Source organism: Trichoderma evansii (assembly GCF_050947405.1).
Source record: "Trichoderma evansii strain SZMC 28006 chromosome Unknown GGI43scaffold_19, whole genome shotgun sequence".
Classification (NCBI taxonomy): Eukaryota; Fungi; Ascomycota; class Sordariomycetes; order Hypocreales; family Hypocreaceae; genus Trichoderma; species Trichoderma evansii.
In genome coordinates, this window is record NW_028145187.1 from 377,429 (window position 1) to 390,117 (window position 12,689).

General features: G+C 46.1%; 5 protein-coding genes across 5 annotated transcripts; 3 read left to right on the top strand and 2 right to left on the bottom strand.

The window, feature by feature from the left end:
• Window positions 1-120: 120 nt before the first annotated feature.
• GGI43DRAFT_132634 (uncharacterized protein) lies at window positions 121-2,801 on the bottom strand. Its single transcript, XM_083199197.1, has 2 exons — window positions 2,005-2,801; window positions 121-1,882 (listed from the first exon to the last, which is right to left on the bottom strand). The coding sequence occupies exons 1-2, from the start codon at window positions 2,323-2,325 to the stop codon at window positions 482-484; spliced, it is 1,722 nt and encodes a 573-aa protein (XP_083057867.1). The 5' UTR covers window positions 2,326-2,801; the 3' UTR covers window positions 121-481.
• On the top strand, window positions 2,801-4,700 carry GGI43DRAFT_412210 (NADP-dependent oxidoreductase). The gene has a single exon (XM_083206817.1). The coding sequence runs from the start codon at window positions 3,530-3,532 to the stop codon at window positions 4,490-4,492; it is 963 nt and encodes a 320-aa protein (XP_083057868.1). The 5' UTR covers window positions 2,801-3,529; the 3' UTR covers window positions 4,493-4,700.
• On the bottom strand, window positions 4,518-5,537 carry GGI43DRAFT_429307 (SDR family oxidoreductase; the record flags this gene model as incomplete). The annotated part of the gene is made up of 3 exons (XM_083209093.1): window positions 4,518-4,726; window positions 4,803-5,422; window positions 5,489-5,537. 3 exons carry the CDS (start codon window positions 5,535-5,537, stop codon window positions 4,658-4,660), a joined length of 738 nt encoding a protein of 245 aa, XP_083057869.1. The 3' UTR covers window positions 4,518-4,657.
• Window positions 5,538-5,960: 423 nt separating this feature from the next.
• Window positions 5,961-8,475, top strand: GGI43DRAFT_412212 (transcription factor domain-containing protein). Its single transcript, XM_083206818.1, has 4 exons — window positions 5,961-6,288; window positions 6,355-6,485; window positions 6,586-8,031; window positions 8,103-8,475. The coding sequence occupies exons 1-4, from the start codon at window positions 6,193-6,195 to the stop codon at window positions 8,323-8,325; spliced, it is 1,896 nt and encodes a 631-aa protein (XP_083057870.1). The 5' UTR covers window positions 5,961-6,192; the 3' UTR covers window positions 8,326-8,475.
• A 2,480-nt stretch (window positions 8,476-10,955) lies between these two features.
• GGI43DRAFT_412215 (uncharacterized protein) lies at window positions 10,956-11,644 on the top strand. Its single transcript, XM_083206819.1, has 3 exons — window positions 10,956-11,004; window positions 11,080-11,373; window positions 11,592-11,644. Exons 2-3 carry the CDS (start codon window positions 11,210-11,212, stop codon window positions 11,593-11,595), a joined length of 168 nt encoding a protein of 55 aa, XP_083057871.1. The 5' UTR covers window positions 10,956-11,004; window positions 11,080-11,209; the 3' UTR covers window positions 11,596-11,644.
• The last annotated feature ends 1,045 nt before the right edge of the window (window positions 11,645-12,689 follow it).

Below are 12,689 nucleotides of genomic sequence, written 5' to 3' on the forward strand. Positions count from 1 at the left end.
GATACAAGACGGGATAGGCACAAGCGGCGACAAGAAGTCCTCTTAATTATTTTAAAACAAGAAAACATATACAGTAGAGCGATGATTATGCAAATGACAATTCAACATGTGACTGTCAAATATGCTTGCGCAATTCATGGAGTGAAGGCATATTAGATGTATCACTTTTATTACTGAATGTGGGATGGGCAGGGAGACGATAGGGTTATTCACGGCTGTATTAGAGCTATGAGAGACAATGTAATTTATAATGCTGACTTTAACTCATTTGACATTCATTAGTAGTTAATTTGTTTAGCGATGAACAATCCTTTGACCTCTTCCCGTCTCTCATTAGGGTAAATATATACAAAACGGACACAGGTCAAACATAGACCAAACATTTAGCTGCAGCCTCTCCCCTCGAGGGTCGTATGAGTAAGTGAGTGTGGTAGTATATACAATTGGAACATCATCAATGCCGTTTCTGTTTGTGATGCTGTTATCGTGAATCGTACGTTGCTTGCAAAGGCGCCACAACCGTACTATAAAACTCATGTTGGAATTTGTCTAGGTCAAAATCCATCTGCCCTTGATCTGCTAAAAAGACGCCGTATACGCATCGTTGCGCGGCATTGAAGTAGTATATCCCGGCTTCTTGCTCTACGCGGTTGAGATGTGTCTTTAATGGGCGGAAGTCATCTTTGAGAATGGCAGAGAGAGATTCTTCGCTGAAGGATTGGTTGACGGCGAGTTCGATGAGGAGGATTCCCAGCTCAAAGATTAGATTCTTTGGAGTGCCTTTTCGTAGTGAGGTAGTGGATGATGCTGGTGATGGTAGGGATGTTGGCTTTGAGATGAAGCATGAGAGGTACGCTTTTTCGGAAAGACTTATATAGCCGTTGGACTGCTTTCTTTGCAGGAATAACTTGATCTTTCGTCTGTCCAGACCTTGTGCGAGCCAGGGGCTGTCTGCGAGATACAGAACTGCCCATGCAAGAGAAGCGGCGATGCCGTATCTTCTCTTTGCGGAGAGAGGTTGGATGGCGGGAGCTACTCGCTGGGTTTCTGTAGCGATAATCTTTTCGAGTGAGACGTCTCTTATTACTCTGTCATGGTTTCGAGATAGGTGGCTTAATGAAAATGTTCGCTCGTGAGGCGATGAAGGGTCGTCGAGATCTTTGATAGAACCAAATACTTCTCCGGTAGGAGTGGATTCTAATTTCTCACAGAGGTTGGTTATTGGTCGAGAGCGTGTTATGATGCGGTCTGGTAATATTGGTGTAGCGGATGTGATTGGTGCGTCTTCCACGCTGGCTCTGGGAGTTGGAAGCTGTTTAATGAATGAATCTCGCGATTTGCTCCATATGCTTTGAGCCTTATCTCGAAGCCCCATTGAATAAGAAGATCGCCTTGATTTGAGAGTCGAGGGCCTGGATAATGAAATCGGTGGCGATATCGACCCTGAGTTCTCTCTGACTGCCTCGCCAGCGGCATAGAAGAGTTTCCATTGAGTTGTCTGAGATCCATTTGGCTCATGCAGAATCCCGATACGAAATGTCAGTTGTGGAAAGCCTCCCACATGAAGACTATTTAGCTCGATGCAGACTTGATGGCGCTCCGCACCATCACCACTCAGCCCATACTGGAGAGCTCGGTGGAGAGACCTCAGCGTGTTTCGTACGGATTCGCAGTTGCTTCGATTATACAGCCGCCTTACTCTCCTCACGGCGTAGCTCTCATCATCCGGCAAGGTTTCTGCGCTGTTGATAAGATGCCTCAGGTCGTCGTTCCAGTTGCGCAGGTCGTGAATGATCCTGTCGCATTTCTTTGCGCGAAAACTGCGCTTGACGCGGCGCCATTCCCATGCTGCTCTATCGGGAGATTCATGCGTCCACAGGGGCTGAGAGTAGAATTAGTATCTGTGAATATGCCTGAGGCTAAATAAAATAATGAGGTGAGGCTACGGTGATGGATGAAAAGGAAGAACTATTGATGATAGCTGTGTACGGATCCAATCCTTACTTTTCGGCTTATGTCTACTTGCAAGTTTTCCATCAACTTCACCATCAAGCCGTCCATCTGCCGAATAATAAAGAGCAGCTCATTGTGGTTCTGCGGAAACTTTTGCTGCAGGCACTCATGCAGCTCGCGCGGTGTTGGATGCCGCAGGCCGACGCTCTGAAAAGTGGCCTCGAGATGCATCCGCTGGATCTGCAGATTAGCCTGCAGCGTGCTAATCGCATTGTGGTAGTCGCTGTAGGCCTCGAAGGGCTCAGAGTACTTTTCCAAGGCCCAGATGACGATTGGCAGCACGCTGAGGGCCAGTCCGACTGCCTCTGCCATGATCAAGCTTGGGATTTATTTTTACAATGTGTGCAAAGTTGGAGGGAGCCAACGTCGAGTTTGTTTCGACGAAAAACAGCATCTGATCTGAGTGCATGAAGATTGAAGCTGCAAGTCGAATGCGGGTGATTCATCCGGAGAATAGTCTTGTTTTGGGGCATCTCGCAAAGCCACTCTCCTTCGAGTAAGACAGCGGTCTTGTCATGCATGAACGACCTCATTGGGTGCGATCAACGCAAAAGCCGCGTGGTGAGTGAATAGCGCAGGGAGTAATGGCAGAGCTAATGATACGATGGGGTTGTATCGCAAGGAATCGATTCCTTGTTGGACAGGGATCGATAGCCGTTGAACTAATACAGGAACAGCGCCGGGAAGAGCGATTGTCTCGGCATGGAGGAGGCTGGGTTGGGCTATGGTGACGAATCCCACGCAAGCATATATTGCGCAGCTCCCCTCTTTCCAAATATATCGATTTTTAGCTTTGGTAGCTTTCACTTATTAAGAGCTATATAGGATGATCTTGATGGAGAGAGTTGGGGGCGATATGCCAGACAAGTCCTCTCGTATCTCGACTAGGGCTGTGCACTGATGCTCTGCCATTATACCGAGCCAAATCACTGGGGCTTGTCTCGGATCCAATGTCTGTGCCCCAAAATTGAGAAGTTTGGGCAAATGGTGCACTCCCTTGTCGAGATACGAGAGGATTTGTCTGACATATTAATAGGACTGTTGTGAGTGAGCTTTGTGATGTAGTCGTATGGATGAGACACTTGTGTTACCTGCCTAGTTGCCTGGGTACCTCAGTAAAGAACGCACGGCGAATATGGATGAATGAAGCACATTAGAAATGAATTTGCGCCTTCTGTGTCTTTTCCAACCAAATCTTGTGAATTCTTACAACGTAAAAGATGCCGAATAGGATATTGACGACAACTAACTCCCTACAAAGAATGATACAGTATAAGAGCGCCTCCCCGGAAACGTCCAATTCACGACCCGAATAGGCGTATCCGACCCGAAAAGTTGCCCCATCGGGCGCCGACCCGGCGCGGAACCCACTCACCACCCGAATGACGAAATCAACAGTCAGCCCAAGAACAAGCTTTTTATGCGTCTTATCACGTATATATATAAACACTGGAGGATTCCAGCTATGTTCAGCATGTAAAATCACATTCAGCATCTACAGTATCCAATCGCCATCATGATGAAAGCCGTTGAAGTTCTAGGCACTCAGGCCAACCCTGAGGTCACCTTCAATCCCGCCCTTCCAAAACCGTCCCCAAAAAAAGCTGAGATTCTTGTCAAAGTCCACGCCGCAGCAGTCACCAGAGATGAGCTCACTTGGCAGGAATTATGGATGCGTCCCGTCCGCATTCCAGGCCACGATATCTCTGGTGAAGTCGCCGCCTTGGGACCGGACTATAAGGGAGATTTGAAGGTCGGAGATGAAGTCTATTCCATGATTCATGCATTTAGGGGTCTAGGCCAGGCGGAATATGCAATTGTTGAGAGTTCAGAGGTGGCTAAGAAGCCACGGCTGCTGAGCCATGCTCAGGCCTCTGCGATGCCGATTCCTTTGTTGACTGCCTGGGAGGCCATTTTCGAGCGAGCGCAGGTGCAGAAGGGATGGAAGGTGCTGGTTACTGGCGCCAATGGTGCAGTTGGTGTTATTCTTGTGCAGATGGCTTCTCGATTGGCTGGTGCTGAGGTTATCGCTGTTTCAAGTCCACAGCACCATGAGACGCTGAAAGAACTTGGCGCTAGTCAAGTCGTTGACTATAATACGCCGAACTGGGAGGATTCGATCAAGGACGTTGATGTCGTTATCGACACGGTTGGGGATCCCATCCTGACTAAAACATGGAAGACGGTTAAGAGCCATGGCCATATCATTACCGTGGGGCCACCGCCATCTGCATGGGAGTATGGAAAAGGCCGACCAGACGAGCTGGACGAGTTTCCTAACGTGAAGTGGCTCTATTTCATCGTTGTTCCGAAGAGTGAAACACTGGAGAAAGCCGCTAGGTTGATTGATAATGGAATAATCAAGCCAATGGCCGTCGAACTGTTTTCCCCTGATAAGGCATCTCAGGCTCATAAGAGTGCTCAAATACGGAATAGGAAGGGCAAGGTGGTCATTGAGTTTGTGCCGGACAAGAACTGAATGGTGGGACGGGGCTACAATGACTGTAATATTATCGAAATTTGTTCTTTTTAGGGGATGCTATATCCATTTAGACTAATATAAATGATTAACTCCATATTCACATTTTGCCATAATCGAGCTAACCCAACATTGAAGCCAGCGCTCTCGTTGTAAGTGAAGCCACTACCACGGACGATCAATGTGATCGTATGAAGCAAATCTCGACTCTTCAGTCCGGGTAAGACCATCAATCTATCATTTGTTAGTACATTTTGTGAAGAACTTAGACTTTAGGAGAAAAAGTAGCCCTTGGCTTTTGGAAACTTACTTCTTCAACAACCCCATTGATGGAGACATTTAATGGGACTGGCGCTTGCTCGCCAAACTTGGTAGTCTTCGCCGCGCCATCTCCCATGTCAGTTTGAGTCCATCCGGGACAAATCACCATGGACGTAAGCCACTCTTCCTCGTTATGGACCTTGCGCATAAGGAAGTTGATTGCTGCCTTACTGGCTCCGTACGCGCCGAATTTTTGGGGTACGTTGAATGAGATACTTCCCATAGAGGACGAAATCACAACAAATTTAGGATTAGTAGCATTTCGTAGGAGAGATTTGGTGGCCTGCAGAAGTGCGATTGGAGCCACCGTATTGATGGTAATATGAGAGGTGATCTCGTCCAGAGGCGTTTCTGAAACAGCGCCGTAATGATTCTGAACCCCAGCGTTGGCAATGACAAGATCGAGATGGCTAATGCGATCCGAAATACTTGCGATGGCAGTGGGGGCGCTAGAGTTGTCGAGACTATCGATCTTGATGGGGAGGAGTGTGCTCTCGGCTCCGCGAGGAAGCTTTGATAAAGAGCTAGCAGAGTCGAGATTTCGTACAGCAGCAACTACTACTGTATTGTCCCTTGCAAGAAATTTCTTAACGAGCTCCAGTCCAATGCCTACTCTGTATTAGCACACTGTCTTCCTCATAGTAACCATATTGTGAAAGCTATTGCTAGGCATACCTCTGTTGGCACCGGTAATTAAAACCACTGTCTTGTTTGCAGCTGTCATATTGGATAATTTATCGCGTTGAAGATTTGTTGAACTTTAAGTAGTCTCAAGGCTGAAAGCTTTTAACTGCCAAGCGCTGGATATTGTTTCTGCCGGCACTCTCTATCTTCATGCGCAGACATCCAAGTATTTATCTGCATTTTTCTAATCTCCTCTTCTCCCATGTTTATTTGCTGGAGCCCCTTGGCCATCGCATTTCTGACAAAACGAATATTTTAGCAGGCAGAAATGAACAATTATATAATATCTTCAGGGCCGACAAGAAGCCAGTGTCACCGAGAGCGACCGGCGCCGTATTCAAGATTGAGCGGCTGCCCGCATTCTCCATATAATCGGACATTTGTCAGCTCGGCATCGGCTGTGCACCGAGAGACGCCGAGCGACCAGAATCCATCGCGGCGGTAAATAGCTAAACTGAAAGCTACAACAAAACAATCATCGTTACTCTTCGTTTTGGCTGATATAATCCATTACTTACTGTCAAATTTAGCGATTGCTTCCTCAATAGGAAAAACTCTTGCGCGTGTTCCTAGGCCTTTTTTTCTCGGTGCTCTCGGCCCCTCTCGCGCTCACCGTCAAACCGATAGGCCTCTGAAACGGCATATGGTTAACAGCCCCGAAACTCTGCTGAAAAATCAACAAGACGCATCAGTTGATGGAGCGACAAGAGGTCGACCTAGACAGCAATCCAGCAAGTCTCCCTGAGCCTGCGACGGTAGACTCTGCTCCAGCTACAAAGCAGAAGAATAGAGTATGTACGATGGGCTCTGTCCCGCCCCCTTAAAGCATGAAGTAGTATTTGCCAACTCATTACAAGGCCTGCGATACGTGCCACAAAAGAAAGGTCAAATGCGATAGGAATAAGCCATCCTGCTCTGAGTGTGTCAAGTTTAACGCTGATTGCACATACATTGTGGCCGCGACGCCGAAAAAGATTACACGCCGCAGGTGAGCTTACTTACGCGCCATTTTCACATGTTAATGCTATCTTTCTTATCACAAAAAAAAGTTCGAAATGTTTGCCTTCGATCTAGCTAACCTCCTATAGACCCAAGAGACAAGAAACTTTGGAAAAGAAAGTCAGTGAACTTGAAGGCATCCTACGCCAAGCACTCAAAAGCCATGACTCTGCAACAAACAGTCAGCCCAACGAAGGCCGCGCAGTATCAAGGCCTGCGGTACAAAGCTTTCAAGTGGCCAGTTCATCGTCTCTACACAGCGCTCCATTCAGTTTTTCCTACGGGCCCGATGTAGGATATGTCAGGGCCTCGTTATTACAAGAGCTTGTGGACTGGGTTCCACAGCCTTTCAGATCATTCGTGAAAACTTGCAGCAATCCTACGAAGCATAGTAGAGATGTAAAGGGACGACAAGAGTATGTTGCTCTTATTCGAATCTATTTTAATACACTTAACCGGACTATTACGCTATTCGATCAAGATGACTTCTTTGCACGCTTTTCTGAACTCGAAATGGATCAAATTCGAGCAGACGCAGCACTCTGGACCGCCACAAACGTTATGTGTGCTCTTGCTCTACGTCAAGAGGCAACGGTATCTCTCATTGGCTGCCCCCGTTCTCGCGATCAAGAAGCTTGGCAGTATATACATGCCGCATTAGAAAAGGCAGTAGAAATCACTATTCGAGGTAGTGATGATTTATTGGCTATCCAAGCACTGCTAGGAATGACCCTATTCCTCCAGTCTTCACCAGACGCACACCCAGCTTCGACAATCCTTACAGCTACAATAAGATTAGTTCTTCAGAATCGCCTTCACATTCCGACAGACGAACAGCCACTAGATCAACTTGACTTTCAGGCTGTTCGTCTCTCCGTCCAGAGAAATCGTGTATTTTGGATAGCATACTATCTTGACCATGATCTTGCAAGTAGGCTTGAAAGGCCGCCTTTAATACACGAGGATGACATTGGTGTCGACCTTCCTCCATTATACTCTGAAGATGGACTGGGTTATATATCATCCATCAACGGCTCCATCAATATTAACTTCATGCATATCCGCGCTCACCTCGCTCTCATAGAGGGCCACATCCACAGACGACTTATATGTGCAAAAGCAAGGCTCCAAACAAGCATAGAACGCCAAACTGCGATCCAAGAGCTGGAGCTAGAGCTTAACAGCTGGAAGACTTCATCTCCTGATCTGAGTTTTGTGTTGGATAGCCTTTCTACAAATCCACCTCCGTGCGGAAATTTTGGGAGCCAGGCACTCTATTTGTTACGGATATTGTATCTCACCCATCTCAATTGCCATGCTAATCTGCATGGGCTTTCTTACCGAGCCTTAAGGGCGCAAGCTTGGGACCATCCCCGACGCCAGATCATGACGTCTGAATCATCTACTCTTGAGCTGTTGCCATTGGTCATAGCCGCGAGTGGAGATGCAGGACCGCCGCGATGTTGTGTTTCATCGGCAAGAGCTTCGTTGAGTATATTCCGCGATAATGGAAGCATTGATCGCGCTTGTTCACTGTAAGCAACACCCGCTAGTAGTAAATTATAAGTCAAACGATCTTGGTTAACTAACTCTTTCGCAAAAACAGGGCTGTATTCCAATACCATGTTACGGCTCTAATAGTTCTTATTGCTCATGCTGCAAAAAGTCCCCTGGCAGATGAGTCAATGGCAGATGTCCAGCTTGTTCTGCCTGTGGTAGACATGCTGCGCCGATTCGGAGACATTTGTGAAGATAGTAGTATTGATTATGCGAAGAACATAGCTGCTCAGCTAGTGCATGAGTATGCGCGTCGAGCGTTATTTGAGTAGTCAATTATTGGGGGCACGCAAAATGAGTGCCATCAGGAAGTTTTAGCGGATAGATATAACTCTGAGAGCAAGTACATGAATGAGAGGTCAGTATTGGGAGCGGATAGTTAATTACTGAACTATCAGAATAATCGAGACGCAAATCACATCACAGAAACATCACGACGCTTTAACGAGCAAAAGGTTTCAACATTACTATTATAATACACGCAGTGCCAGGTCCATATGAGCTCGCTTAGAGTGTTCCACTTCTGCTTGGATTCACAATAGGTATGAGAGGCTAGACAAATAGTCAATGTAACAGCATATGCACAATGAGAGAGTCTTAGTTCAACCAACAACCTAACGCGGGGAAGTTCGCCCACGCAATAGCACTGCTAGCTTGTGTCTTGATTGGTTGATACTGCATATATTCTGAGTTGTTACATGCACTAGGTAACTATGCGCCAACTTTTATGGCTATTCATATGGATACAATGGACGGGGACATGATTAATAACGGCAAGTATTAAGCAACGACTCGTAATAATGTCGTTGTAAATACGTCTAGAGTAGTGAACGATCAAAAGTCTCCATAAAGCTGCCTTAGCGATATGCACCGTAGAGATTTAAGTTAATTTATTACTATTCAAATAAATACAAATCAGTAAGCGAGATATTGGTTCATTTTGACCTAATTCTTTCAAGGTCTTGAATAATAACTATGTCATTGTTAAACGCTTCGAGAGTCAGCTCATGGCCAGCAATGAAGATAGAACAAATTTTGTAGCCTGATTAGAGGAACTATAAGGATAGGCACATGAGTAGACACTGACTAGGATGCAAATAGAGTTACAGAGAAACATGAACCTATACTCTGGTTCTATACCCATCAAGTTAAGAATGGCAAAGACTTGTCAGTATTCCATCAATCCGGTAGTGCTCGGAAACAGGTCGGTCTTTAGTGCGGGTCCATGAGAGGAACTATAAGGATAGGCACATGAGTAGACACTAACTAGGATGCAAATAGAGTTACAGAGAAACATGTACCTATACTCTGGTTCTATACCCATCAAGTTAAGAATGGCAAAGATTTGTCAGTATTCCATTAATCCGGTAGTGCTCGGAAACAGGTCGGTCTTTAGTGCGGGTCCATGAGAGGCGAATACATGCCACCCAATAATCATCTAGCCCGCCGTACGGGGTTGACCCATTATCAGATCTCTTGTCTGACTCTGAGCCGAATAGTTAGTGGATCTATTCCTTCAATCATACTGGTCCAGATGATCGTGCCGCCTCGTCGGTATCATGCTAGCCGTGTTTCTTAGGCCGCAACGCCACGTCCAGAAGCCTGGGTCTCAGATCCCGTGGAGACTTCATCCGATCTATCAAGAACTAGCGAAGTAGGTCATTGGTTTCATCCGAGTGGTTGTATTTTGCGAGAGAGAGAGAGTCAACCATGCGTTTTGGTACCAGAAAGCGGCAATGGATGGCCAAGCTTGATTGAGCTATTGTTCAGCCCCCAGCCACACAGCCGTACGAGCACGTTTCAGCAGAGAGGGTGAGCTACAATAATAAATCAAATTTACAAACTCAACATGTTTTAATCAGCCATAGATATCCAGTAGATCTAGCTTGCTAATCTTGTTCTGGATGTAGTTTCTATTTTTCTTTTGAAAAGCGCGCTGCCACAGTCCCGAGAAACTGGATTCTTGTCAAAACGGGGACAAGAACAATATAGCAATGGCCGTTTCCCATCTCGCCACACGGCAAAATTGTGCATCTCACTGTATATATTTCATCTGAGATGGGGAAAGATCTACCCAGGCACGTGTTTAGCCACTTCACCCGCATATCTCTCTTAATGTGTACCTCCCAAACTAATATAGACTGCTCATAAACTTTCAGCTGCCACCTCGAATGTGAAACTAGACTAGTAACCCGCTCGCCCATTTCTCGTTTTCTTTGATAGCAGCCGTTCAGCTAGTCGCTTGCCACTAAGTTACAGTGACTGAGTGAAAATAAGGGCTACTATAGTTACGGCATCGCCGTAATTGGCAACATCTTCTACAAAACCATCGCACTGGATGGAGGAGGCGGTTGTTAATAGTATATCCCGAGTCAGAAGCGAGCGGCGTCGGGGCAAGTAAACGTGCCGACTTAAAGCATTGCATATTTTGCATTTTTGATTAGTAGACATGTCCTTCTTTCGCAGTATACACAAGCCAACTGAACAGATACGAGCCGGAGGTCGCAGATAACGCAATGCTAGGCGCCATGCCAGACGAGGACAAAGCGGCCTGTTCAACATCCGAAACTGCCTGTTGACGGCTGAAGCGGTTGCCTCTTGAGGTCACGACGCGATCGCACTTGAATTGATCGAATTTTGTTACACTGCATGTTGGCCATATCGAGTATGTTTCATTTGCATTCAAGCCCTTGAGCAAGTGTGCTCTTTGACTTGCACGAGTTCGTCCAGTATAGGGTGATCTCTCTTTAGTTCACAGCTTCCCTTTGGAGACTTCTCGGTACCACAGAGTCGATGTTAGAGACGAATCTCTGCACACGTGAACGAACTTTTTTCGTAGTGAATTTTTATGTATATTTTGCCCCTATAAATGAAATTATAGGACATGTTAAGTATTCTATGGGATCGGTTCTCGAACAGAATCTTGATCGTTCTCTAAGGAAGTTTATAGACTACATACAAGTTAACAACTGGTTGCCACAAAGCAATTGCTTAAATATATAGATCATCCGATAGCATACACTTACAATATCATTAAACACCATCAGTGTATTCGGAAATGCTACATGGAGTTTAAGTATATGAACCAATTGGCGATCCTAGTCTATTCACGCTCGCTCTACTATCGTCGTGACAATATCTGAGCTGGCCGGATGCATGGGTGTAGGTTGCACTCTACGAACTAGCACTGTTGATAACAGAGTTCTCTGTCGCGCAATACCTCGCCATCTCCTGATCTTTACATGCTATTTGGGAATTTGCGCTCGGTTAAAATCGGAAAGCCTCGTGGTAATCTATGTGTCTTGCTCCGCCACCGCCGGCTGCCATTGCGAGGCTCAATGCTGGTGTTAGAACTTGATTTTAGACATCTTTAGCATATACGTTAGCTGTACACATGAGGAGGAGATCCAGACCCAGGGCTATCCACTCGCACTGGGAAAATGGAGCAAGAGAGCCTTGGCGACTGTTGTAGCACAGCGCCATCGTCATCCTCTTTTGGTGCTGTGGCTAAATTGGTGTAAATTAGAAGATGCCTTACATGAATCGTTTTATTATGTAGAAGTAATTTTGATGGTTGAATGCCAAGAGCTATTTAGTAAGGGATATAGAGTTTCCTTTATAAGTAGATGCTCATCTACGCACCTTCACTAGTTTCCTTTATAAGTAGATGCTCATCTACGCACCTTCACTAGGTGGAATGGTTCTAGATCCAGCGAAGCACAATTCCCAACAATAGTCATCTTCCATGGGGTACACAGATTGTGAAATTTCATCCTAGGAGAAAGAGGGTAAGAAGGAATCTGCCCACATCCCGCTTCACTACAGCGGAGATCATCCAATATGATCTCATCAGGCTGAAGTTTGCGATGGCCAGACGCCTGGTCTGGAGCTTATTTCCCATCTCAACTAAGATTTATGGCCTGATTATGATAAAATATCCCTCGCTGCAGCAATATACTGCATGATAAAATACGCGTTCTCAATTCATGCCTGGGCTAATCAAGCTAACTAGCTCTGCAACCCTACCTACTGCATGCTCAACATTGCCTATACGGTGCAAGCGACAGCGACGGGAAGAAAGGCTTTTAGGCTATATCAAGCGACGATAAAACAGTGTGCTTTCGTCATTTGAAAAATTCTGGCAATCCGACGCATAATTAATTTCGTCAATGGCTTGAAGTTTGGTTCATGCGGCTGAGGTCGGTCTTCGCTGGGTCTTACATAGGCACCTTTGCGAACCACCATAGCATAACATGCCATCGTCTCATCCTCATCCGACTTGAGAGTGCCATTGAGCGTGAACATCTTCAATTATTGGCCGAAGCATACATATTTTGGGGCATTAGGTTTTCCTAGTGTAGCAAGTGCGAGCGAACTTCCTAACTCAAGGTGGCATACATCGACGATTGCAACGGCGGCGGCTATAGCGCCAGCCTTCTAATAAATCCTTCAACGTCTGCGCTAGGCCTTGCCGTAGAAAGCAGGACCTGACGATGATTTGACGTATGTCTGCATAGCTTAGGTATAGCTTGGAGAGGAGTAATTGGGTATTAGGATGAATTAAGTTTATCAAGGCACATGTCAGTCAGCTAAGCTGTTGTGTACGCCACCTCAAGCTAATCCAGGAGAAGCGTGG

Bases quoted from the DNA above. Each gene is read 5' to 3' on its own strand.
- GGI43DRAFT_132634 (XM_083199197.1), bottom strand. From the start codon at position 2,325: ATGGCAGAGGCAGTCGGACTGGCCCTCAGCGTGCTGCCAATCGTCATC. The intron at 1,883-2,004 runs GTAAGGATTGGA...TTCTACTCTCAG, and splicing joins AAGTAGACATAAGCCGAAAA to CCCCTGTGGACGCATGAATC.
- GGI43DRAFT_412210 (XM_083206817.1), top strand. From the start codon at position 3,530: ATGATGAAAGCCGTTGAAGTTCTAGGCACTCAGGCCAACCCTGAGGTC.
- GGI43DRAFT_412212 (XM_083206818.1), top strand. From the start codon at position 6,193: ATGGAGCGACAAGAGGTCGACCTAGACAGCAATCCAGCAAGTCTCCCT. The intron at 6,289-6,354 runs GTATGTACGATG...ACTCATTACAAG, and splicing joins CTACAAAGCAGAAGAATAGA to GCCTGCGATACGTGCCACAA. The intron at 8,032-8,102 runs GTAAGCAACACC...TCGCAAAAACAG, and splicing joins ATTGATCGCGCTTGTTCACT to GGCTGTATTCCAATACCATG.
- GGI43DRAFT_412215 (XM_083206819.1), top strand. From the start codon at position 11,210: ATGGGTGTAGGTTGCACTCTACGAACTAGCACTGTTGATAACAGAGTT.